At 41.0% G+C, this 27,714-nt stretch overlaps 1 protein-coding gene across 1 annotated transcript in view; it reads right to left on the reverse strand.

The window, feature by feature from the left end:
• Nucleotides 1-27,714, reverse strand: part of THSD4 (thrombospondin type 1 domain containing 4) — a 566,919-nt gene that overhangs the window by 425,929 nt on the left and 113,276 nt on the right. The window contains 1 exon segment of the mRNA XM_007467843.1: nt 25,613-25,617. Coding sequence (XP_007467905.1) covers nt 25,613-25,617 — 5 coding nt within the window.

Genomic DNA, 27,714 nt, shown 5'->3' on the forward strand with positions numbered 1-27,714 from the left:
TGGGACTTGCCAGCCTCCAAAAAGCATGTGAACCAATTCCTTATAACAAATAAATAAGTAAATATATACATATACACACACATACATATATCCTATTGCTTCGGTTTCTCTGGAGAATTCTGACAAATACAGATGTATTGAACTATTTAGAAAGAAATAATGGTCACATATGAAAGAACTATAGTGAACAGTATTTCCATGGTCATAATTATATGAACAATGACCATTTAAAAGTTCAGTTACAACTACACAGGGAAGGCTGGGGGGGGGAGCGGGGGGGTTTAAGAATGCTAAATCCAGTTACCTTACAAGAAGTCAAGAAGGAATATTCAAAATGGATAACTCACATTGTCTAGAAAAATGGAGGTAAATGCCAAAAGAAACAGCTCCAGAAGTTGAAGACAGTTGCCTCTGGGGAATGGATAGGATTTGGGGGGAATACTGTTTTTCATTATAAGCCTTTAAGGACCATCTGATTTTTAAATTATATGCATATGTTCATAAATAAAAGTTAATTTAAAAAGGGAAAAAGAAAGGAAACCAGATTTTCAAGATAGATCAATTAGGGTGTGATTATACATGTTAAAAGTAACTTAATTGGAATTGGCAGTAAAGACAAACCTTCCTGCCACCTGTAACACGTGATGACAAGGTTACTTATTTGTAATCAACAGCTTTTTATGCAGTCAAGTGTTTCATGGCTTATAAACAAGATTCAAAGGTAACTAATTTATATATTATGACCAAAAGAGATATCTATACAGTCAAAATATTTTTAAAATTAAGTACTAGTGAATGATGCATCTCTGCTCTTCTTAGTAATCAAAGCCTGAAATAAATCTAATTACCATGCATTCAGCTTCCTGGAAGCAAAGAACTTTTCCAAGTGTTGGATTTTATTGTAAACAAGCTCATTTTTAAAAGTAACCAAGTAAGTGGATAGCTGTGGAGGTCCCAAAGAGACACTAAGAGGACAAAAGGGAAGAAAATCTAAACGACATACAAATGAAAGATGGGATTTAGAATAAAATTTCCAATGACAGCACCATTCATGGATTTTAAAAGTGCTCTATTGTGCTATTGCAAACACCAAACCCACCCTAGCTGGATTAAACAGAAAATATATTGAAAGGACATTAGGCAGCTCACAATCTCCTTGAGAGCCAGCTTGGAAGCTACTCAGCCAGGAACAGAGGACATGATGAACCAGCACCTGCCCCTAAGGCTACAGACCACATGGTCACCGTCACCGACAGCTTGCACCACCAGTACTACCAAGAGGACGTGGTACAGGGACCGAGGCAGTTTGATCCAGAGCAAAACTTCCAACACCCTTCTCCCTATCCCATCTATTGCGGGAAAGAAAGAACTGGTAAAAATTCTTTGGCGTTTGATGCATATCTGCTTTAGGAAAAGGTGGGTGAGGAGGTGTTCAGTATGTGTGGGTGCTCCCCCAATGCTCTGGCACCATCGTTTCATTGTGGATTATTCAGCAGGGAGGGATCATCCAGCTAGGAAAATAGGCAAGTGAATTCCAGTCATTTCTCCCCTGTCAGGAGGAAGCCAAAGCCATGTCCTGTGATAAACAATGAGCCCCAAACAAGAGCTGAGAAGGTGTCAGGCTAAGGCAATATCAGGCAGTTTAGAACTCTACACTCTATCCATAATAATTAGATTCCTGATTGGTCCACTTAATGTCCTCCATACTTACTTAATAGTTGCCTAACTAGTTCCTTTGAAAACTGGACCTCAAGAGGGAACCCACAAAGGCACGGCCTTGGTATCTATCTTAGTCTAATAGAAGCAGAGCTACTATTCTATTCAGGAGGAACGGTATGGGGCGTGAGGCAAGGAAGGATCCATCTCCCATTTTCAAAAAGCAGTACTAATAAATAGAAACCTCCACCAGTTGGGGATTTGCCCACCGGAAGTGTTTTCTTTGTCTCTTTATGCAGAAATCCCCCATGCAGAAGACCACAGATCCCTGGAAGGTCCTGGTGTAACTGTGAGGGGAGCCTGAAGACAGAAACTGCACCAAGTATTGTCAGCAGATTGTGTAAATAATAAGTCTCACACATGTGCATAGGCGCCATTTCAAATGTATGCAGATGCTGTTGTGATGAGTAAGATACTGTGATTTACTGAATGAGCTGAATCAGCATTTATAAGGATGTTCTTCATTATGGATGTGATCAATGTGTCATTCTCTGCCTGCCTTCCTTGACCCATTCTCTGCCTTTCTTTGACCTGCTCTGTGTCTCAGGAGGGAGTCCTTGCCCTTTGACTTCCAACCGGACTTGACCAGGAGGAGATGGGATGATGAGAGGAGTCCAGGTATTTATTTTGACTCTCCATTCCAACCCTCACCTGCCCTTTGACCCAAGAAGGTCATTAGACACCTCCAGACCTCAGTTTCCCCATCTGTACAATGGGGGAATGACTCTGAGGTGTACTTCAGTGGCTGTCCCATGTTTTTACTTCTTGGAGCCTCAGAAAGAATAGTTATTCACATCGGCCAAATCAAATAGGTATTCATTCCAAGCTGATACTTCCTCGCTGAGGTCAGAATGCCTTCTTTCAAAAAGAGATCAAAACGACAGGATAAGAAAGTTTTTGATCTGTCTTTATCTCTTTTCACATTAAATGTTCACTGAGGACTGATTCCTTATTACCATCTAAACGCAGGCTTGAACTCAGTAAATACCAAGCAAACAGTAATGTGGGACTGTAAGACTCATTCTTTTCTAAACATTTTATAAGTCACATCGGGCATAAACTAGGGCATTTGCTGCAGGAAGTATCACCCAGAATCCTCTGCAGGTAGCCTCTCTGTACTAACAGGGCATGCTGCACATATTGTATAAAATTGCACAAATGTGAAAAGGAGTTGTTTTCTTCCTCAAAATCTTCCCCAAGTATCATAGGAACTGTATTAGCCCTTAGCCATAGAAGTCATTCATTTTTAAATGGAGAAGGGTTAAAAATTCCTTCTTGAACTTGAAGTCTCCTAACACAGTTTATCAACCCAAGAAGAACTGCACCCGACTCCAGCGGCTCAGAATATCAAAAGCAAAATATGAAGCATCTGAAATATGCAAGTTCATCCTCTTGGCATTTGACCCCATGGTGGTCCTTGACTCCTGTGTGGCAGGAGGCTTGTCCTAGTTTCAAAATCGTGCAAGATTATTTTCCACAAAATATGTTTGTGGAACATATTATGTTGCCTCACTCAAAGCTGTTTTTAAAGTCTACATCTATCAGTTTCCCAGGAACATATTCCTATTTCTCTTCACCACGTGAAGTTTGATTGTTTTTTCGGGTAATGTCTGGAACTGCTCTGGATATAAAACATTTAAATTTAAAAATATTCTCATGCATATCAAAGAAGAATGTAAGGACATTAATATTATCCCATAATGCTTATTACAGATAGTGCAATGGGTAAAAATCTAGGTCTGTAGGCTTATATAAAAACACTATGGGATAATAAGCATATTATTTTCAGTTTTTCTTGGATGCTATTACACTTTTCTAAATATTAAATATTAACACAGTATTCTGTAAGATGATGAACTTTCTTCCCTTTCCTTCTGTAAATACAAGCATCTGACACTGCTGTATTCAACCACCCAAAAGGCTACCCTTTGTACTTGCCCTTTGCTTCCTAAGTATTTCATTTTCTCTGGTATATTTTCCAGGTAGACACAATTTTTAGTGTTAATTTATTTGTGACTATGAGTTTAACTCAAGTATGATCCTTCCCAAACGGGAGTCAGCATACTGCTAGGAATGGTAACCATTTGTTAAAAAGTGGAAGTTTGAAGTATAAACTTTAAACAACAATCAAAAATGTGGACAATAATAGGCAAAATTCAAAATAATTTGAAATCAGGCCAAGTTTTGAAATTTCCTCACTATAAAACTGACAACAAGTAATGATAACAATAGCAAAACAACAACAATAATAATAGGATTACCCCAAACCCAACTTATAGCAAACTGGTCACAATCTGTCTAAAATGCATAGGATGCATTTATATGTAAATGTCAGTTTTTTAAAATGCATTCTATGTATACATCAAAGAAAGAGTTTACCATTGTAGATATACAAATGAACCTAAACCTGACTTTTTTTATTATGGTGGAAAAAACATCTGAGCATTAGCTGCACGAAAAAAGTTTCCTGCAATGATATTTATTAATAAATTATGCAAACTTTTGAAGAAAGACCACTAGGACCTTTTTCAATGTAAGAGAAAAGTTGGGATTTGGAACAATCCATTGGAAAACACAGTGAAGCCTTAAGTTGCTTGTAGTTTTGTTCAGGGTTAGTTTCAGAAACACCTTAGGAGATAAAGTTCAGTCAAGAGAACATCTGGTGAAGCCCTGATATGTATACATGAATTTTTCTGGTTTGGATCAAAAAGAGATAGGCTAAAAAAATCAATACTACAACCAAATAACACATTTAAAACTATTCAACAGACACAAGTAAAGGAGCATCTAAGGAACTTTCCAGACAGTTGAGAAGTATTAACTATTAGTCCACTTATGGTCTTTGCTGCTTCTGTTTATAATATTGTTGTAAAGGCTTGTTAATGTGCAAAATGTTTATTAGCTGTGAAATATCTGATGAAGTAATTTTTAGTAAGGTATGATAATTCCATTCCATTCCACTCATAATCATAATGGTGCTCACATCTCTGAAAACGTACAGACAGTGGCTAAAATTGAGAATGACAGCCTGGATGGAGGCTGGTGAGTGCACTCAAAACTGCTGTAGCTTCAACACAGAACACACCTTAAAAGGAAAGAAGGACAGTGTCTGACTACTAAACTTTTTAGACACATTGTAATAAAAAGTGCATCCAAAATCTTGCTCTGTTACCTCGTTGAACACTGGCTGTTGCTAGAGGAAAGACTAGATCTCAGCTAATGTTCTTAAACTGACGATTGAATTGTTGTTCTTCTTAATGGAGGAGCAACTGTTCTCAAAATAAAGGGTAAAGACTTGGATACATTGAATTATTTTGATATTCACAAGTTGACTTCCTTGGGAAAGTTTTTTTTTTTTCACGGCTGAAATCCCTCAAACCACCACTGCAAGGCAGAACTGACTGCTGCAATAAAAAAGTTTGACTTATATGAAGAGCACAGACCCCAGGAACTATATGTCTTTGAGACAGTTTATTTATATTAATGGCCAAAACAAAGAACACTAGTTTTTCTCATTACTGAAATCAAAAACGCTTTGGGTCCATCATATTATAGGAGTAACTTGGTCTCTCAGAGGAAGAAATACTTAGGGAAATTTTCAGGAGCCTGAAAATACAGCATGAAACCACTTCTTTGGCAACATTCTGGGCATCTTCCCACATACAATGCCCCAACACTTATTTGTATGAGTTTATGTTTTCAAAATATTATAACAACAGGAAAGAAGGAGAAGCTGTCTGGACCTAGAACATATTATTATGCAGCATTAGTACTCTTTTACCAACCCAATTTTTAAAAATACCCGAACAACAGCATCTCACATTTTCCCTCAATGGTAAGCAATATAAATTAATTTTTCTACTAAGACAAACATGTATATGTTATAATGTACAATGAAAAACCTCATGCATTTGTAAGAATGTATAGACATTCCTAGACTTTCTTTGTGTTACTTGAGGCCACATACCCAGGGTTCTCACTTATCTGCTCTGGGATTAAATGCACTTGAGAGAAAAGGCATCAGAAGCACTGTATCTCTGGTTTAAGTAGAATATTATGATACTGACATAATTCAATCCAACTAAAATGTGAAATTCTGGTAAGAGACCAATGGGCTGCTCTTTTCTAAGATAAAAGATCCAAACAGGACAGGAAGGTCTTTTTCTCCTAAAGTCTCCATTTAGAAGTCTCAATTTAAAAAGAAACAACACTAAAATAGATAACTAATGAGAACCTACTGTATAGCACAGGGAACTCTACTCAATGCTCTGTGGTGACCTAAATGGGAAGGAAATCCAGAGCAGAGGGGATATATGTATACGTATAGCTGATTCACTTTGCTGTACAGCAGAAACTAACACAACATTGTAAAGCAACTATACTCCAAAAAAATTAATAAAGAAAGAAAGAAAGAACACAAAAAATCTCCCATGGTAACAGCAATCTTTGTGATGAGTTAAAGCTATTCACTACTTTTTTTTTTTTTTTTTTTTGGCGGTATGCGGGCCTCTCACTGCTGGGGCCTCTCCCGTTGCAGAGCACAGGCTCCGGACGGGCAGGCCCAGCGGCCATGGCTCACGGGCCCAGCCGCTCCGCGGTGTGTGGGATCCGCCCAGACCAGGGCACGAACCCGTGTCCCCTGCATCGGCAGGCAGACTCCCAACCACTGCGCCACCAGGGAAGCCCACATTTTCTCATTTTGTAAAATGTATAACAGTTTAGATACTGAATAAAAGTTGAATAAAAAACATTCATTTGGAAATAAAATACTGCTTAGCTTGAGTTAACTGATCTTGTTTTGGGGACCGGAAAAATAGTAATAATAGTAATAACATAATAGCTTACATTTATTGACCAACTACTAGGCACAAGGTACATGAATTACTTCATTTAATGTTCTTCAAAGACCTTTGAGGGGATACTACTAGTATCCCCATTTGATTGATATAGAATCTGAGGCCTATGGTCAGCAGAGTCAGGTACACATCAGAGTTTTAAAGGCTATTTTATATGAGCGTAAACCAAAGGTTATTGAATACGATGATGACTGAGAATAACAAATAAGAACCTTTGTTATGAAGCAGCTGTGAAAATAAGAATCATGCAAAATTTTGGGGGGTTAAAAAACAAATTGATAATTACTGAACGAGTACCTTTCATATATGTAAATTAATTTTTCAAGTGGAAAAATGATTATCTTAAAATTTCCTAATGCCATGAAAAGGGGATTCCACTTAACATAATACATATATTCAGAAACAGTTGTATAGGAGAGACCTTCAAGATGGCAGAGGAGTAAGACGTGGAGATCACCTTCCTCCTCACAAATACATCAGAAATACATCTACATGTGGAACAACTCCTACAGAACACCTACTGAACGCTAGTAGAAGACCTCAGACTTCCCAAAAGGCAAGAAACTCCCCACGTAGCTGGGTAGGGCAAAAGAAAAAAGAAAAAACAGAGACAAAAGAATAGGGAGGGGACCTGTGCCTCTGGGAGGGAGCTGTGAAGGAGGAAAAGTTTCCACACACTAGGAAGCCCCTTCACTGGCAGAGATGGGGGGTGGTGGCGGGGGGAAGCTTCAGAGCCACGGAGGGGAGCGCAGCTACAGGGGTGCAGAGGGCAAAGCGGAGAGATACCCACACAGAGGATCAGTGCCGACCAGCACTCAACAGCCTGAGAGGCTCGTCTGCTCACCCACTCGGACAGGTGGGGGCTGGGAGCTGAGGCTAAGGCTTCGGAGGTCAGATCTCAGGAAGAGGACTGGGGCTGGCTGCGTGAACACAGCCTGAAGGGGGCTAGTGTGCCACAGCTAGCTGGGAGGGAGGCCGGGTAAAAGTCTGGACCTGCCTAAGAGGCAAGAGACCACTGTTTCAGGGTGCGAGGAGAGGGGATTCAGAGCACCGCCTAAAGGAGCTCCAGCGGCTACCAGCACCGACCCCAGAGACGGGCATGAGACGCTAAGGCTGCTGCTGCAGCCACCAAGAAGCCTGTGTGCAAGCACAGGTCACTATCCACACCTCCCCTCCTGGGAGCCTGCGCACCCCGCCACTGCCAGGGTCGCGTGGTCCAGGGACAACTTCCCCGGGAGGACACGTGGCGCACCTCAGGCTGGTGCAATGTCACGCTGGCCTCTGCCACCGCAGGCTCGCCCTGCATTCTGTACCCCTCCTTCCCCCTGGCCTGAGTGAGCCAAGCCCCTTAATAAGCTACTCCTTTAACCCCATCCTGTCTGAGCGAAAAACAGACGCCCTCAGGCGACCTACACGCAGAGGTGGGGCCAATCCAAAATTGAACCCTGGGAGTTGTGCGAACAAAGAAGAGAAAGGGAAATTTCTTCCAGCAGCCTGAGGAGCAGCGGATTAAATCTCCACAATCAACTTGATATACCCTGCATCTGTGGAATACTTGAATAGACAACAAATCATCCTAAAATTCAGGCAGTGGACTGTGGGAGCAACTGTAGACTTGGGGTTTGCTTTCTACATCAAATTTGTTCCTGGTTTTATGTTTATCTTAGTTTAGTATTTAGAGATTATTATCATTGGTAGATTTGTTTATTCATTTGGTTCTTCTCTTCCTTATATATATATATATTTTTTTTTTTTTCCTTTTTATCTTTCTGTGAGTGTGTAGGTGTATGCTTCTTTGTGTGATTTTGACTGTAAAGCTTTGATTTTACCATTTGTCCTAGGGTCCTGTCTGTCCTTTTTTTTTTTCTTTGTACGGTTTTTAGTGCTTGTTATCATTGGTGGATTTCTTTTTTGGTTTGGTTGCTCTGTTCTTTCTTTCCTTTTTTTCAATTACTTTTTAATTTTTAATAATTTTTTATTTTAATAATTTTATTTTTTTCTTTCTTTCTTTCTCCCTTTTCCTCTGAGCCGTGTGGCTGACAGGGTCTTGGTACTCCGGCCAGATGTCAGGCCTGTGCCTCTGAGGTGGGAGAGCCGAATTCAGGACATTGGTCCACCAGAGACCTCCTGGCTCCACATAATATCAAACGGCAAAAATCTCCCAGAGATCCCCATCTAAACGCCAAGACCCAGCTCCACTCAACAACCAGCAAGATACAGTGCTGGACACCCTATGCCAAACAACTAGCAAGACAGGGACACAACCCCACCCATTAGCAGAGAGGCTGCCCAAAATCATAATAAGGTCACAGATAGCCCAAAACACACCACCGGACATGGTCCACCCCACCAGCAAGAGAAGATCCAGCCTCATCCACCAGAACACAAGCACCAGTCCCCTCCACCAGGAAGCCTACACTGAACCAATATCAGCCACTGGGGGCAGACACCAAAAACAACAGGAACTATGATCCTGCAGACTGCACTGTGAAAAGGAGACCCCAAACACAGTAAGTTAAGCAAAATGAGAAGACAGAGAACTACGCAGCAGATGAAGGAGCAAGGAAAAAACCCACCAGACCAAACAAATGAAGAGGAAGTAGGCAGTCTACCTGAAAAAGAATTCAGAGTAATGATAGTAAAGATGATCCAAAATCTTGGAAACAGAATGGAGAAAATACAAGAAACGTTTAACAAGGACCTAGAAGAACTTAAGATCATACAAAAAATGATGAACAACACAATAAATGAAATTAAACATTCTCTAGAAGGAATCAATAGCAGAATAACTGAGGCAGAAGAATGGATAAATGACCTGAAAGATAACATAGTGGAAATAACTACCACAGAGCAAATAGAGAAAAAGGAATGAAAAGAATTGAGGACAGTCTCAGAGACCTCTGGGACAACACACCAACATTCGAATTATAGGAGTCCTAGAAGAAGAAGAGAAAAAGAAAAGGACTGAGAAAATATTTGAAGAGCTCATAGTTGAAAACTTCTCTAATATGGGAAAGGAAATAGTCAATCAAGTCCAGGAAGCTCAGAGAATCCCATACAGGATAAATCCAAGGAGAAACACACCAAGACACATATTAATCAAACTATCAAAAGTTAAATACAAAGAAAAAAATATTAAAAGCAGCAAGGGAAAAACAACAAATAACATACAAGGGAATCCCCATAAGGTTAACAGCTGATCTTTCAGCAGAAACTCTGCAAGCCAGAAAGGAATGGCAGCACATAGTTAAAGTGATGAAAGGGGAAAACCTACAACCAAGATTACTCTACCTGGCAAGGATCTCCTTCAGATTTGGCAGAGAAATTAAAACCTTTACAGACAAGCAAAAGCCAAGAGAATCAGCACCACAAAACCAGCTTTACAACAAACGCTAAAGGAACTTCTCTAGGCAGGAAACACAAGAGAAGAAAAAGACCTACAATAACCCAAAACAATTAAAAAAATGGTAACAGGAACATACATATCGATAACTACCTTAAATGTAAATGGATTATATCCAACAACCAAAGGACACAGACTGGCTGAATGGATACAAACAAGACCCGTATATATGTTGTCTACAAGACACCCACTTCAGACCTAGGGACACATACAGACTGAAAGTGAGGAGATGGAAAAAGACATTCCATGCAACTAGAAAACAAAAGAAAGCTGGAGTAGCAATTCTCATATCAGACAAAATGGACTTTAAAATAAAGACTATTACAAGCGACAAAGAAGGACACTACATAGTGATCACAGGATCAATCCAAGAAGAATATATAAGAATTGTAAAAATATATGCACCCAACATAGGAGCACCTCAATACATAAGGTAAATGCTAACAGCCATAAAAGGGGAAATCGACAGTAACCCAATCATAGTAGGGGACGTTAACGCCCCACTTTCACCAATGGACAGATCATCCAAAATGAAAATAAATACGGAAACACAAGCTTTAAATGATACATTAAACAAGACGGACTTAATTGAATTATTTACAGGACATTCCATCCAAAAACAACAGAATACACTTTCTTCTCAAGTGCTCATGGAACATTCTCCAGGATAGATCACATCTTGGGTCACAAATCAAGCCTCGGTAAATTTAAGAAAATTGAAAATGTATCAAGTATCCTTTCTGACCACAACGCTATGAGACTAGATATCAATTACAGGAAAAGATCTGTAAAAAATACAAACACATGGAGGCTAAACAATACACTACTAAATAACCAAGAGGTCACTGAAGAAATCAAAGAGGAAATCAAAAAATACCTAGAAACAATTGACAATGAAAACATGATGACCCAAAATCTATGGGATGCAGCAAAAGCAGTTCTAAGAGGGAAGTTTATAGCAATACAATCCTACCTCAAGAAACAACAAACACCTCAAATAAACAACCTAACCTTACATCTAAAGCAATTAGAGAAAGAAGAACAAAAAAAACCCCAAAGTTAGCAGAAGACAGAAATCATAAAGAGAAGATCAGAAATAAATGAAAAAGAAATGAAGGAAACAATATTAAAGATCAATAAAACTAAAAGCTGGATCTTTGAGAAGATAAAATTGATAAACCATTAGCCAGACTTATCAAGAAAAAAAGAGAGAAGACTCAAATCAATAGAATTAAAAATGAAAAGGGAGAAGTAACAACTGACACTGCAGAAATACAAAGTATCATGAGAGATTACTACAAGCAGCTCTACGCCAATAACCTGACAACCTGGAAGAAATGGACACATTCTTAGAAAAGCACAACCTTCTGAGACTGAACCAGGAAGGAACAGAAAATATGAACAGACCAATCACAAGCACTGAAATTGAAACTGTGGTTAAAAATCTTCCAACAAACAAAAGCCCCGAACCAGATGGCTTCACAGGCGAATGCTATGAAACATTTAGAGAAGAGCTAACACCTATTCTCCTCAAACTCTTGCAAAATACAGCAGAGGGAGGAACACTCCCAAACTCATTCTACGAGGCCACCATCACCCTGATACCAAAACCAGACGAGGATGTCACAAAGAAAGAAAACTACAGGCCAATATCACTGATGAACATAGATGCAAAAATCTTCAACAAAATACTAGCAAACAGAATCCAACAGCACATTAAAACAATCACACACCATGATCAAGTGGGGTTTATCCCAGGAATGCAAGGATTCTTCAATATACGCAAATCAATCAATGTGATAAACTGCATTAACAAATTGGAGAAAAACCATATGATCATCTCAATAGATGCAGAAAACGCTTTTGACAAAATTCAACTGCCGTTTATGATAAAAACCCTCTAGAAAGTACGCATAGAGGGAACTTACCTCAACATAATAATAGCCATATATGACAAACCCACAGCCAACTTAATTCTCAGTGGTGAAAAACTGAAACCATTTCCTCTAAGATCAGGCACAAGACAAGGTTGTCCACTCTCACCACTACTATTCAACATAGTTTTGGATGCTTTAGCCACAGCAATCAGAGAAGAAAAAGAAAAGGAATCCAAATCAGAAAAGAAAAAGTTAAGCTGTCACTGTTTGCAGATGACATGATAGAGAATCCTAAAGATGCTATGAGAAAACTACTAGAGCTAATCAATGAATTTGGTAAAGTAGCAGGATGCAAAAGTAATGCACAGAAATCTCTTGCATTCCTATACACTAAGGATGAAAAATCTGAAAGAGAAATTAAGAAAACACTCCCATTTACCACTGCAACAAAAAGAATAAAATACCTAGGAATAAACCTACCTAAGGAGACAAAAGACCTGTATGCAGAAAACTGTAAGACACTGATGAAAGAAATTAAAGATGATATAAACAGATGGAGAGATATACCATGTTCTTGGATTGGAAGAATCAACATTGTGAAAATGACTCTACTACCCAAAGCAATCTACAGATGCAGTGCAATCCCTATCATACAACCAATGGCATTTTTCAGAGAACTAGAACAATAAATTGCACAATTTGTATGGAAACACAAAAGACCCCGAATAGCCAAAGCAATCTTGAGAAAGAAAAACGGTCTGGAGGAATCAGGCTCCCTGACTTCAGACTGTACTGCAAAGCTACAGTAATCAAGACAGTATGGTACTGGCACAAAAACAGAAATATAGATCAATGGAACAGGATGGAAAGCCCAGAGATAAACCCATGTACATATGGTCACCTTATTTTTGATAAAGGAGGCAAGAAGATACAATGGAGATAAGACAGCCTCTTCAATAAGTGGTGCAGGGAAAACTGGACAGCTACACGTAAAAGAATGAAATTAGAACACTCCCTAACACCATACACAAAAATAAACTCAACATGGATTAAAGACCTAAATGTAAGGCCAGACACTGTAAAAGTCTCAGAGGAAAACATAGGCAGAACACTCTATGACATAAATCACAGCAAGATCCTTTTTGACCCACCTCCTAGAGAAATGGAAATAAAAGCAAAAATAAACAAATGGGACCTAATGAAACTTAAAAGCTTTTGCACAGTAAAAGCAACCATAAACAAGATGAAAAGAAATCCCTCAGAATGGGAGAAAATATTTGCAAATGAAGCAACTGACAAAGGATTAATCTCCAAAATTTACAAGCAGCTCAATATGAAAAAAAACAACCCAATCCAAAAATGGGCAGAAGATCTAAACAGACCTTTCTCCCAAGAAGATATACAGATTGCCAACAAACACATGAATGGATGCTCAACATCACTAATCATTAGAGAAATACAAATCAAGACTACAATGAGGTATCACTTCACACCAGTCAGAATGGCCATCATCAAAAAATCTACAAACAGTAAATGCTGGAGAGGGTGCGAAGAAAAGGGAACCCTCTTGCACTCTTGGTGGGAATGTAAATTGATACAGCCACTATGGAGAACAGTATGGAGGTTCCTTAAAAAACTAAAAATGGAACTACCATACGAGCCAGCAATCCCAGTACTGGGCATATACCCTGAGAAAACCATAATTCAAAAAGGTCATGTACCACAATGTTCACTGCAGCTCTAGTTACATTAGCCAGGACATGGAATCAACCTAAGTGTCCGTCGACAGCTGAATGGATAAAAAAGATGTGGCACATATATACAATGGAATATTACTCAGCCATAAAAAGAAATGAAATTGAGTTATTTGTAGTGAGGTGGACGGACTTAGAGTCTGTCATACAGAGTGAAGTAAGTCAGAAAGAGAAAAATAAATACCACATTGTAACACATATATATGGAATCTAAAAAAAAATGGTTCTGAAGAACCTAGGGGCAGGACAGGAATAAAGACGCAGACATAGAGAATTGACTGAGGACATGGGGAGGGGGAAGGGTAAGCTGGGATGAAGTGAGAGAGTGGCATGCACATATATACACGACCAAATGTAAAATAGCTAGCTAGTGGGAAGCAGCCGCATAGCACAGGGAAACCAGCTCCGTGCTTTGTGACCACCTAGAGGGGTGGGATAGGGAGGGTGGGAGGGAGACGCAAGAGGGAGGAGATATGGGGATATATGTATGTGTATAGCTGATTCACTTTGTTATAAAGCAGAAACTAACACACCATTGTAAAGCAATTGTACTCCAATAAAGATGCTAAAAAGAAAATAAAAAAGCAACAGTTATATATATTGAATGTCTGTAAATCAAAAACTAACTATATTTCCTTAAAGAACTTCTCTAGGGTAAATATGCAGAGTAAATATTTAATAAAATGAAAAAATTGTTTTGCAATCTGAATAGTCATCCAATAATTTATCTGTTTTGTGAATTTGGATATACTGCAGACTCTTGACATTCCTGAGGCATGTATCTGGAACCTTCTTGAGTTCCCAGATTCACAAACAGAAAAATATTTATAGAGGCTCCCAGCTTTTTCAGGAATCAAATATGCATGGAGAGTTTCCTGTTTATAGCCTTATGCTACACACTACAAGTTAACCATACTTTCACATCTCATGATAGGTTTATATCTCACCTGATTACCATTTTTCACAGAAACAAGCAAAATTTTTCTAACTAATTAATGAGCATTGTTGCAAATGCACAAATAAGTGAAGAAAAATAAAGCTAAGTGACACTTTTCCGGACACACATCTTGCAAAGCAGACTTTTCAGATTCATATCTCAGCCAGGGTATCTCACACAGTGTCACAAACCTGCAAGTGAAATCTAGAAACACCTAGGGTCTAAATACATTTATCAAATTTGCTTGAGCAAAGGACACGGGCCATACTGATAAAACTCATAGAAATGCCATTGTTCTTGCTAACCCAAGCGTTACAGAAGTCGACTGAACCTTTTGGTGATGAGTCCAGAAAATTGGATTATAGAAACACTGTCCACGTGAATTACAGGAATTTGCCTGCTCATTCAAAATACCTATATTTTGTATGGTCAGGGCTGGTGACAATCAAGGTTTGGATGTTTCCGCTGCCCTCGGTAGTGGGACCCCGTCACAGCAGGCACAGAGGCCCCAGAAGGCTGGACCTCCTGGAATCACTGTGCTGGAACCCTCAACCTCTGGCTCGGTTTTCACCCCCGCCAAAGCAACACCCACCATGAAAGGCAGACAGGAGAGGAGTGACAGAGTCAATGAGCGACAGAAAGAAACTAAAGAAGAGGGAGAGAGGGAGGGAATGCAGAAAAGAAAGAAAAGAGAGGGAATGAAAAAGGAATTTGACTGCTGTGAGGGAAAAAAAAAAAAAGAACAAGAAAGACATTATCATTTCAAAATATATAGCATGTACATTTCAGAACGTATTTGAAAACACTTCTGCCAAATTTTCGAATTATTTATTTATTTATATCCCTTCTTGTTCCAAAGAGGTTTTGCAGCATTTTGCTGCCAGATTAATTTTCCTGAAGCTCAGCTCTGATCATGTTACTCCCCTGCTTTAAAAAAACCCCAATACCTCCTTCACTGCCTGCAAAATGAAGTCCAATTTCCTTAGCCTCCTATTTGAGGCCCTCCATAATCTGGCCCCAAACTTCCAGTCCGACCTTATCCTGCATTTCTTCCCTTTAAACACCCTTTGTTCCAACCAAAGGACACTCCCTGATTTCTCCTAATACATTCTGTATTTTCCACCCTTGCACCTTGGCTTGTGCTGTTCCCTCTGCCTGGAATGCCTTTTGTCGACATCTGCATATGCCCCATACTACTCACCGTTCCAGGTTCCACCTGGAGGACGCAGGCACCTGGTCATCAATAGTGGAACTTACAACCTTTATACACATGCTACATACACGTCATCTCACTGGATCTTCTCAACGGGAGGAAGCTATTTCTTACTGTGGTCCAAGGAAGCTGCGGCTGGTACCTCGGGGGTTGTGTCCTCTGTCCACTGTCCTTCCTGCTACCCTAAGGCTATCCCTCACACAGAACAAAAGGTGGCTGCCCGAATCAACGGCAACATGTTGTAGCAATCTTTTTTTATTTTCACTTTTTAAGGAGAAAAAGTGCACCTTTCTTTTCTGTGTGAACTTGAACTCACCTGTCCAGTCCTGAGGCACAGTTTCATTTGGCAGCCCTTGCCAGGCTCCGTCAGGTGGGACAGTACACTAGCTGATTCTGAAAAGCAGAGGCCTGGCAGGTCCAGCGAGCCAGGGTGGGAGCAGTTACCCCAGGGGCCCCTCCATGCTCCCTGCCTGTAATGCACGAGAACATACAGGGAAGAAAACTGATAACCATGGTAAACACCAGTGGGTCAAGTTCTACTCCTTCGAATCCTAAGAACATGCCAAGGGATTTTTTGAAGGTGCCACTGATCACCAGCAGTGCGACAGCAGGTTGCTAAAGCTATTTATACAACCTCCAAAGCCAGCTTAAACAAACAAGGCAACTGGGTGTGGGACAAGACATCGTGACTGATTGATGGGGATCTATTAGGCATGCAAAGCTGCCAATATCTACATGCTCGTTGGGCGAGGGCCAAAGCTATTACATGATGCGCAGTTACGTAACCTTAAGTACAAATGGAATTTGGGCTGCATGTATCAGATACGCTTCTCCTTTCTGATTTTTGGCATCAAGAGGTTACGTGAACTGAATGGAGGGTCAGAGCCCTCCCCTCCACTTTCTCCCTTCCCTAAAGACTGGCAGGCCTAAAGCTCACAACAGACACATCTCTTAATAATGATTGCAAGTTTTCCCCCAAACCAAAAGCTCCACTGTCCTGTTTAAATCTGACCTATTTTTAATGTGCTGCTCAATATTTTTTTAAAAAAATCATCGTTTGCTGGAACATGACTCAAGACGAAAGCTGTTTCCAGGGATTAACCCAAACTTTAATCGCTCCCCTGAACAAAACTTGACTCAGCCCAATAAATTATGGCTCACTTGGTAAAATCTTAAAGCAAAAATTAATTGGGTAACCATGTGAAATCTATGGTTTGCCCTGCCAGGCTCTTGCCCTATCTGTTGGAGACTTCTGGCCTCACTAAGCTCATGACAAGGCAGTTCTGACCCCTGAAATGCCTGGCTCTCTCCGCCCCCATAACCTGCTCTATTTCAGCCTCTCCCAATTGCAATCCCTTCCCAATGGGTGTCCACTCACCATTCTCCTCCATGGCTCCACGATGAAAACTGTTTGCAACAAGGTTGAAGAGAAAAATATGAACTGAGTACAATGTAGAATTTTGTTTTCCTAAACTTTTCTTGTCATTAATTACTAAATAACAATCTTGAGTTGTAAAGTCTGTTGACCAGCTCCAAAGCTGCTAATCAGTTATCAGTCACTTACATTTGCAAAACCACTATCTAGTCTTTAGTTCAAAAGTAGAATTTTATACGGGGCTTTTCCTTGTTTTACTTCTGAACTATTTAAACATATCCACACACGTGTTTGTCAACAAAGTTATACAGTGATTTCCTCACAGGGGGGTTTGGTGGTGGTGGTGGTATGTGTATGTGTGTATGTGGTAACCCAAAAAGAGAGAATGGAAAAATCCAGTAAAAACACTAAGCACTAACCAGAGAAGGGTGAGCTGAACAGTATGAATCATATAATAGAGTACTTCTGCTTTGCCCCGGGGGAGCTACAGGATCTGCACCATGTTAGTTCCAGCACAGAAAGGGCCAGAAATGTACGTCTCCTTCGGTGGGCCATCCAAAGATCACTGGTTTCCATCATGGGTGAGAATGGAGCAGTGACAGTCACAGAACAAGAAAGAGATGGGAAATGCAACAATTCAGAAATTTCTCCCATATGAACAGAAATGGTTGTGAACTAAAAGCCTTATATATCAGGCTATATGTATCACAATTAGTAATCTTAAAGAAAACCATACATCTCGATATATACTCGGTTGCTAAGTATTTGGGTTCAAAGGACCTCAAATAGCTAGCTGCTCATGTCACCTAGGTTTGCAGGAAAGAGGTGTGATAATGATGCATGTGAACTCAAGACATGATGACAAGTGCTCTCCATAGTTCAGGCTGAAAATAGCTGGGTTTGGAAGCAGGATAATTCAAATATAAATCATTGCCACTGCTTCATTTTTTAAAAATTTTGTCTTGTACTTTCTTTCTTTTTTTGGGGGGGGGGGGCTGCACCAGGTTTTAGTTGCAGCACGCAGGATATTTAGCTGCGGCATGTGGATTTCTTAGTTGCGGCATGCACTCAGGATCTAGTTCCCTGACCAGGGATCAAACCCGGGCCCCCTGCATTGGAAGCACAGAGTCTTACCCACTGGACCACCAGGGAAGTCCCGGCCACTTCATTTTGTTTGGCTGCAGGAGACAAAGCCTCAGATGCAGACAGGAAATACAATTCCAAAGGCAGAAAGAAACCCATTGCACACTTCAATATCAGGCAATCCAGTTTTTACAAATTGTCCTTGGGTTAGTCCCTCCACCTCTAGATACACTGGGCCCCTGAAAGAACCCTTAATTTAAAGGATCACTCTGGGAAAGCAGGCCTTCCCCTGACTATTTCAGCCATCCTAAAAGGCCTCTCTTGGAAAATTACAAACAGTTACACATTATTTGGTTTTTACTTACATTTTAAATGTGAACACATTTTAGACATAACTAGTACAATGATGTGTTCATTATATATATTTGCATCACTTCCTTGATTACTGTATATTCTAAAATCAGAAGCTTTATACTTGCATTTGAAGCAAGACCTATGTACTGCTTGGCAAACTCTGTGAATCATTTAAGAGTCTCATCTCTGTTCAATAAACAGGAACTCATCCCAAATTTTCAAACAACAGGGTTAATTGGCACCTATATCATCACAATGTGAAAGACAGAAACAGACTTACAGATATCAAAAGCAAACTTAAGGTTAGCAACGGGGAAACATGGTGGGGTGGGGTGGGGGTGGATAAACCAGGAGCTTGGGGTGAACATACTCACGCTACGATATATAAGTAACCAACAAGGACCTACTGTATAGCACTGGGAACTCTATTCAATACTCTGTGATAACCTATATGAGAAAAGAATCTAAAAAGGAACTGAATATATGCATATGTATAACTGAATCACTTTGCTGAACACCTGAAACTAACACAACATTGTAAATCAACTCTACTCCAATAAGATTAAAATATATATATAAAAACTGTAAAGACAGAAACGAGGCAGTGTATGTGCTGCCATTTCCCTTCCCATACCTGCGTGAGACATCACTAATCAATCCCAGTGACACTCCTTGCTCCTGAGCCCAGCACATCAGAGCCACACTCAACCAGAGCTGCTTGTTATGACTCATGTATTGATTCTAAAGAGAACAGCCAAGATGATAAACAAGTTGCATGCTCCAATCCATAAGGAATCAACTGAAGGAAATAAACATTCAGCAGGCTGCTGAAATAAGATTTAGGGTGACAAGACGGCTGCTTTCAACTATCTGAAGGGGGAACCTGGAGGTTTCATTCAATGTGGCTCCAAAGGGCAGCCAGGCAACAAATAATCATCCCAGGGTGAATTATAGTGGCATTATAAGAATGCCATTATTGCAAAGTGTAGGCAATGTGGGAGGAAGGTGAAGCAGACTGCCTGGGAATGCTAAAGCATGCTCTCTCCCTTCTTCCCACCCAACCACAGATACACATCAGATCTTTCCTTTAATCCTTTGTAAACAAGTCCCACTGACTCATGGAATGTTCTCACTCATGGAATTTCTAAGAAGCAGATACAGACAGGTATGGTTGCTATTTAATAGCTTTTGGGGAGGGACTATGCAGATGAGGGAGAATCTCTGATAAATATGCAAAAGGATGGGCTGGATTTACAGTTGAAACAGAAATTGCATTTTTATTGATTACTTTCTAGCCCTAAGGCCTCTAACTCTAAAAATCTCTTGATGTTGGCCCCATACTAATGTCTCCATGTTCATGCAAGGTGCAACCAAATGTCCTGACCACTCCCTTGGGACCCAGCTCTACCAATTTACAGTCAGAGGCCTCTGCTCAGAGGGTGACAGAGCTGTGCTACAAGGGATTAAGTCAGAGTCCCATGATTTCCTGGAAAAGTCTTAGTCAATGTACAAAGTGAGAGAGTGGCGTGCACATATATACACGACCAAACGTAAAATAGATAGCTAGTGGGAAGCAGCCGCATAGCACAGGGAGACCAGCTCGGTGCTTTGTGACCACCTAGAGGGGTGGGATAGGGAGGGTGGGAGGGCGGGACACGCAAGAGGGAAGAGATATGGGAACATATGTATATGTATAACTGATTCACTTTGTTATAAAGCAGAAACTAACACACCATTGTAAAGCAATTATACTCCAATAAAGATGTTAAAAAAAACAAAAAGCAACAAAAAACACATTTGTTTGTTTTTAAAGGTACCAAATTGGTCACAGCTTGGTTGCACAGAGAGAGAAATTCCTTGGTAGCCCCTGAGGCAAATGACTGCTCTGAAATCAGCAGGCTGTGGTTATGTAAGTTCTTGTTTAACCTGGTCCTTCTATTTTATCCTGCGACTTGGAGCAAACCATCCAACCTGAAGTCTCAGTTCCTGCGTCTGTAGAACAGGAACACTGTAGTGACATCTGACCTTGCCCATCCTGACACCACGAAGATGAGGCAGTCTTTGAAGAAAGCTGAGCTTCTCCGAAGACAGAAATGACAGGATTGGGTCTCATTATTTAATATTTTGCAATGGGTTTAAGCTCTACCCTCGGTTTTCAATCCTCAAAAGTACTCACATTTAGACTAATCTGCTTACTAGATGTTGAAATATACCCTGAGGCTTTTCTTTACTATTACTTAGAATGACTCTGGTTCAAGCGCCAGGAAAGAAATCGCTTTTACACGAATCATTTACACCTTCCAGAATACTTTAGAGCAGGGGCGATATTCTCTCTCAAACAATCTTTCCCTTTCTAAATCCTAAATTTCCCAGGGAAAAGAGACTCACAGAGATGTGACACCGTGTGTTCCACCCTACATCTTTCATACTCTTCAGATACACAGAGAAACACAGTGTGGATGCAAGAACTAGACGTGTTCTAGGTGCACTTCACGTAGATAATCCCACTGGGGAGCGGGAGGGTGACCAGGATTACGGAAATCAGGGGGAAGGAACAGAACCATTACTAACCCCCCTTCCCTTCCCCCTGAGGTCATCATCCTCAACACAGGATGCAGTGGGATGGTAAATGTTACCACAGAACACCAGCCTCTCTCCCGTGCCCCTGTGTAAATAAATGCACACCGGTCAACCTGAATTATGCCTGATAATGTGTGGAAGCGAAGGGGACCCACACAGTCACATGCCATACATGCATAAGGAGGCCTATCTGTAGAAATCTGCAGAAACATAAACACAAGGAGAACAAACGAGTGATACTCAAACGTAATATCCTAATTCCAATAATCCCTCACAGGTATCAAGAAGCCCTGTGAGCCTACTGCTGAAAGGGCAGTTGACAAACCAGATGGGCATCCTGACTTGTGAGTTTCTGTCATGGACATTGGTCCAAGGGTTTGGGGCCCTTCAAGACCCATTCTTCCTTCTTTTGGTTCAGCACCAGGATTTCCTCTTTGGAAATTAATTCTCCCCCTGTGTGTGTAGTCTTGCTGGGACTGTCAGTCAGGACTCCCCCCACCCTTTTACCCCCCGCTGAGGAGTGGGCATGTGGCCTGTAGCAAGCCAATAGGGCTCTTATTTCCAGGGCTTTGACTCTTGGATGGAGAAACCTGCTGGAATGTATCCACTGTAGCAGCAGCAGCAGACAAGTAAGACCGTCAGTTCTGTCCACCTGGATCCCCAGAGCTTCCTCAGTTTCTGTCCTTCACCCAGCTTGGTTCCTGTTGATTCTCGGAGCTACTGTATATCCTTCCAATAAAATCCTTTTGCGTTTGACTTAGCCAAAATTGGTGTCTGTTGCTTACAAGGAAAAAAAAAAAAAAAAAAAAAAAAAGAATGCTAACTTATACAGATGTGCAGCTTGCTTCCTCAGATTCTGGACCTACCTGAGGATTTCCAGGCCCAACAAGGCCCTATGATCGATCCTAAATGATTCCAAAAATGATACTCTGCATCTGAGTCCATTCTCCCTAAATTCCTCTTGTTTCTCCATGATCAGTAATAAAGAGTATTTAAAACAGAATGAGAGAGAAAGAGGCAAACTAGCAAGCCTTAGAATAGTTCTATAATGGTGAAGTTTATACTGGCTCTAAATTTCACTTTTAGGAACACAGAGATGAAGACAGAGAAGAGGAAAGAGAATCTAATGGACTTTTTAAAGTATCATTTTATATACAAGAAAATGCCTAGATCACAAGAATTCAGTTGATGGGTTTTGACAACTATATTCATGGTTGTGTAACAACCATGCCAACCACGATTTGGATCATTACCGTTGCTCCACAAAGTTCTATCGCGCCGCTTTCCAGCTAATCCTTCCCCACACCCAAACAGGCAAACACTGTTCTGACTTCTATCACCATAGCCTAATTTCTCCTACTTTAGAACATAATATAAAAGGAATCAGACAGTAGGTACTCTTACATCTGGCTTATTTTGCTCAACATAATGTTTCTGAGGTTCATCCAGATTGCTATATGCATCAGTAGAGCGGTCTTTTTTATTGCTGAGTAATACTCCATTGTATGAAGGTACCATAGATTGTTTATTCAGTCTCCTGTTTATGGATAGTTGGGTTGTTTCCAGTTTGGAGCTTTTATGAAAAAAGCTGCTGTGAACATCCTTAAACAAATATTTCTTACGGACCTTATGATTGCTTTCATTTCTCTTGAATAAATGCATTTTTATTTAATGGTAAAGAAGCTTTCTATAACAGAACGCAGAGAAACAATAACATACTTTTTCCAAGAGGAAAAAAAGTGCCTATTTTCCACCTTCTAGGACAGAGGAGGTTCACAGGCACCATTCTATTAACCCTTTATTCTTCTTTATAAGTTTCATTCTCTCAATCTACAGAATCCTCATTTCTCTACCATTCCAAACAAACCTTTCTCTCTCCCCTTAAACTAGCAAACACTCTCCATATGCCTTCTTCACGGCAATTTTTAAAAGAAAGAGCTATAGCTCTATCCACCAGCTACCCTCTTTAGTTTCTTTCCAGTGGTTTTCCCAACCATCTATCCTAGTCTTATTTTCTCAGTTCTCATTCTCTCCTTGACCTCTTGCTGTGTTAAGCTGTTATGACTGCTTCTCCCCCACTGCCCCTTCTTTCACTTTTTTAAGAAAATTTAAACATTAATTACTCAGACAGTTTTTACGAGGAAAACAGGTACCCAAAGACCGGTCTTAAATGCTCACAACTGTACACATCTTTCTCCTGGCTTCCATACACATTGAGAGTAGAGATCCTGTAGCCAGATTCTGAGTTTAGAACCTGGCTCTATCACTTACTAGCTGGATAACCCTGGGCAAGTTAGTTAACTATTATATACTTTGTTTCTTCTGTAAAATGCGGCTGATAATAGTACCCACCTCACAGGGTTGTTGTGAGGAGTAAATGAGTAGCATTTAGAGCTATGCCTGGTACGTAGTAAGTGCTCAATAAATGCAAGCAATTTCTATTATCTCATTTGTTCCTCACTGTGGTGTATGTAATAAGAGAACTTTATAAATCATAATAGACTATATTACTGTAAGAGATGATATAAGGCATGATAATGCTTTGGTGCCACCTCTTCTCAGGCTCCTTTCATGGTTGACTCTCTTTCCCCTGCTTCTTTAAAGTGGGCATAATCCAAAGCTCCTTCCTGGATCCCTTGTCCTCATGATTCTACACTCTCTTGAAGGTCTTATCCATCACGGTGGCTTTAATTATCACACCAAAGCCAACGACTTCAAATACAGGTCTACAACCCTAAGGTATCTCCCTTAAACATCCCCAACTTCCTGCTGGGCATCTCGCTACCATTCATTCAAACTCAACATATATAAAACCCAAATCACCGTTTTGTTTTCACAAGAGGTTGCCCTCAGGATTTTGCTTTGTCCTCAATAATACACTCATATGTAAGCAACCATGGCCTAGTCTTGTCAGGTATTCCTAGGCATGGATAAGAGAGCTTGAGAATGGATCTTGCAGTGCACATTACTGGAAAACTCCTCTCGTTACCCTTAGGCCTTCCCTGTCCACTCTGAAAGGTCCCTGATGACTATGAACTGTCTGTGCAGGAGGGGTGGGCTGGAGGATGGAGAATTGCAGGTACCTAGGAATGAATGAAGGTGCTTCATTAAAACATGAACATCCTAATCCCGGGTTCACCAGCACTTGGTCCTAAGTCTTCCTTCCTCATGTCATACAGTTTGGATAATACTGTCCATGTTTATGGCAGCCCTTGCCCCACGTGCCAGTGGAGTACCTGTGCCAGGGCAGACTGGTGAGGGAGTCAGCAGCACACCTGGGCACCTGGGCGCCAACATTCCACCTCTGCCCCTCAGAGCTTTAGTCAAGGAGAAGAAATGGTCTCAGTGGCTCAGGGCTCTGTGGCTATTAGAGACTATGTGGCACCTTTACTATTTCCTGGAGCAAAATCTACTCTCCTTGCAAGCAGCCTAATAAAAGTCTCCTGTACTTAGAAGGAAGGCACTGTTGGAGCTTCCTGCCTGTGCTAGTCATTAAGGCTGGTCACAGATATTCAATTTCTCCTCCTTTGAGCACACAGTGGGATGGGTACCTCCCTGCTGCCCTTAAAGTTAAGTGTGACATGCCACTTGCTGTGGCCAATGAGATGTGAGCAGAAACAACAGGGATCGCTTCCAGTAGAAGCTTTAAGAACCCATGTGTGGTTCACTTGCTCCCTTTCCCTGCTTCAGTGGAAGCAGAAGTTGAGGTGCAGCTTCTATCAGCCTGGGTCCCTGAATGAGCAGAATACTTACTACATTACACAGGTAGCATGAGCATAAGACAAACTTTTGTTCATGTCATTAGGGATTTGGAGGCTCTTTGTTCATTAGGATTTGGGGGCTCTTTGTTCCTGCAGCATAAGCTACTAAGGCCTGACAGATACAGTGGCCCTGGTCACATGACCACTTAGCGACCTCCAATTTCTGACTCAGCCTCACTTTTGGCTTCTAGATCTGCACTCTATTTAGTTCAGCTATTGAGGACACACAGTGCACTTACAGTACTCCAATACAAAGCTGTCCCTGGTTTATGGATTAAGACTGATGCTTGCTGCTGAATAGCCCACAGCGACCCAGAAAAACTCTAGATTCTAGTGCCGCCCAGCCCCAATATTCTAGTCGTGAAAACAGGTACAATTTTTCCCAATGCACCTAAAAAAAAAAAAGTCTTCCTATTAAAGAAGACTTTCCCATTATAGCTAGGTTGACCATATAATTTATTGTCCAAAGTGGTTTTGAATGAAGGGGGACTAGGGTGACAGGCATGAACTATCACTATCCTGAGTAAACAGGGACGCAGAGGCACTGGAATTCTACTTCCACCGTCTTTACGGTATTAGGTCTATGAGAAAAATTCCTAGAGGCATCATCTTAGGACAGATCACCATATCCAGGAAATGCATTTAAAAACCTAAGAAGAAGCATGTGGAGAAATTAATGTGTTTATCAGAGAGTGTACTCTGCTTTTACTATTCTGTGTGGCATTGGACTGAATGAGCGCAGCTGTTTCCCTAAGTAGGCACGTGCAAATAGCAGTAGACTTCCAAACAAAACCAAGAGCCCAATGCAAAATCCAGCCGTAAAGTATGAACACCCTGCAGAAACATTAACAGTGTCTTCCTCCCACTGGTCGGTCAGCCTGGGAGTCATTTAAGAGGAAAGAGGACAAAATCAAGAAAACAATCTTAGCAGCAAGAAGAATTGTTTAAAGAAAGCCAAAGTAAATGCAGCTTCGGTGACTATGGGATCCTCTTCTAGGCATGTGAGACATATTAACGTCAATAAATATTTTTCAAGACTGCTGAATTTTCTAGGCAAAGTAACAAACATGGTGCAGAAGACAGCTGATTTCTTTAGTCTGCTGTCTGTCACAATCCCTTCTTCCCCACCTCCGCTTGCTGGGATGTGTGTTTCCCACCAGAGGGTCGGTCACATGACCTGCGTTAGCCCAACGACCCCCTCAGGCCCTGAACTCAGGTCCAGGGATGGGGATATGATCCACACAAGATCACGGTGTGGTTTTTCTGAGACTGAAACCATCGCTAGGCACGCTAGTTTCCTAGGCTGCCGTAACAAATTACCACAAACTGGGTGGTTTAAAACAACGTAAATTTATTCTCTCACAGTCCTGGAGGCTGGAAATTCAAAATCAAGGTGTTGGCAGGGCCACGCTCCCTCTGCAATCTCTGGGGAAGAACATTTCTGTGCCACCTCCTGGTTTCGGGTGCTTTCCCAAAATCCTTGATGTTCCTTGACTTGTAGCTACATCACTCTAATCGCCACCTTGGTCGTCACGTGGCCACATCTCCCCTCTGTCTCTGCGCCCGAGTGTTCCCTGTATGTGTGTCTCTGTGCCTCTTCTCTTTTTATAAGGGCACCAGTCATATTGGATAAGGGCCCACCCTAATCCAGTATGACCTCTTCTTAACTTGCACCTTAATTACCATGCAAAGACCCTATTTCCAAATAAGCAAATTCATAGGTACCAGGGATAGGACTTAAACATGTCTTTTTGGGGGGACACAATTCAACCCACAGCACTAGATAAGACAGAGTCTTTCTCACTATGATTGCAAGTTCAAAGCCATGTAAGCCTGCCCATCCACCTGAGAAGTAAGTAAACAGACCCAAGAGATGGAGAAAGATAGAGAAAAGCAGGGTCCTAATATTATTGAATCCCTGGAATGCAGCCATATCTGAATCCCAGCCCACCTCTTGGACTTCCCAGTAACATGACCAACAAAATATCTTTCTTGTTTATATATAGGTAGGTTGGATTTCGGTCACTAACAACCGAGAGTTCTAATTAATATATGCACCAGTGAATTATGCTATATAATGTGAATCCAAATAGCTCCCCATATCTGGATGGGGAAGAGTGGGTGGGTTATATATGAAAAAGGTTAGCCATGAGTTGATAACTGTTGAAACTAAGTGACGGGTAAATAGGAGGTTATTATTATACGATTGTACTATTCTCTCTATTTTTACGTACGTTTGAAATTTTCCAAAATAAAAAGTTAAATCAAATGTTCAAAATCCCTCCTCCCCTCCCCCCGCCAGGACTCACAATTAAAGTCCAGCACAAATCAGGGCAAGCAAAAGAACAGAAAAGGTAGAATCACACAAAAACCAGACAATAGCAGGCATCCACAGGGAATATTGATAATAGGTGAAAATATTAGCACAAGTTCTCTTTGCGGGAGGCAAAGGGCTTTTGATATGAGACCTGAGTCTACCAGGCTTGACAGGATCAGGTGGCTGGCAGACGACCTCCCTGAACTAAGCAGAGAGGGCTGGGCAATGGGGCTCCAGCTCCAGGGGAAACAATGGGGAGCACAGTGCACGGCTGGAGGAATTCGCCTTTCTTCCCAGTGAATCACGGCAAAGCAGCTATTATCATCCACAGCCAGCGATAAAGCAAGGGTGCAGCTCAGACAAAATGCTCACTGACAAGTACTGTTGCTCTGACACAAGAATATATTTCACAGGTTATGAAACACCCATGATTCTGTGCCTTTAATTTAAGCCAGAGTCACCAGCTCTTCCGAAATCCTGCCTCCCTC

This window comes from Lipotes vexillifer, unplaced genomic scaffold, assembly GCF_000442215.2.
Source record: "Lipotes vexillifer unplaced genomic scaffold, Lipotes_vexillifer_v1.1 scaffold792, whole genome shotgun sequence".
In the NCBI taxonomy this organism is placed as follows: Eukaryota; Metazoa; Chordata; class Mammalia; order Artiodactyla; family Lipotidae; genus Lipotes; species Lipotes vexillifer.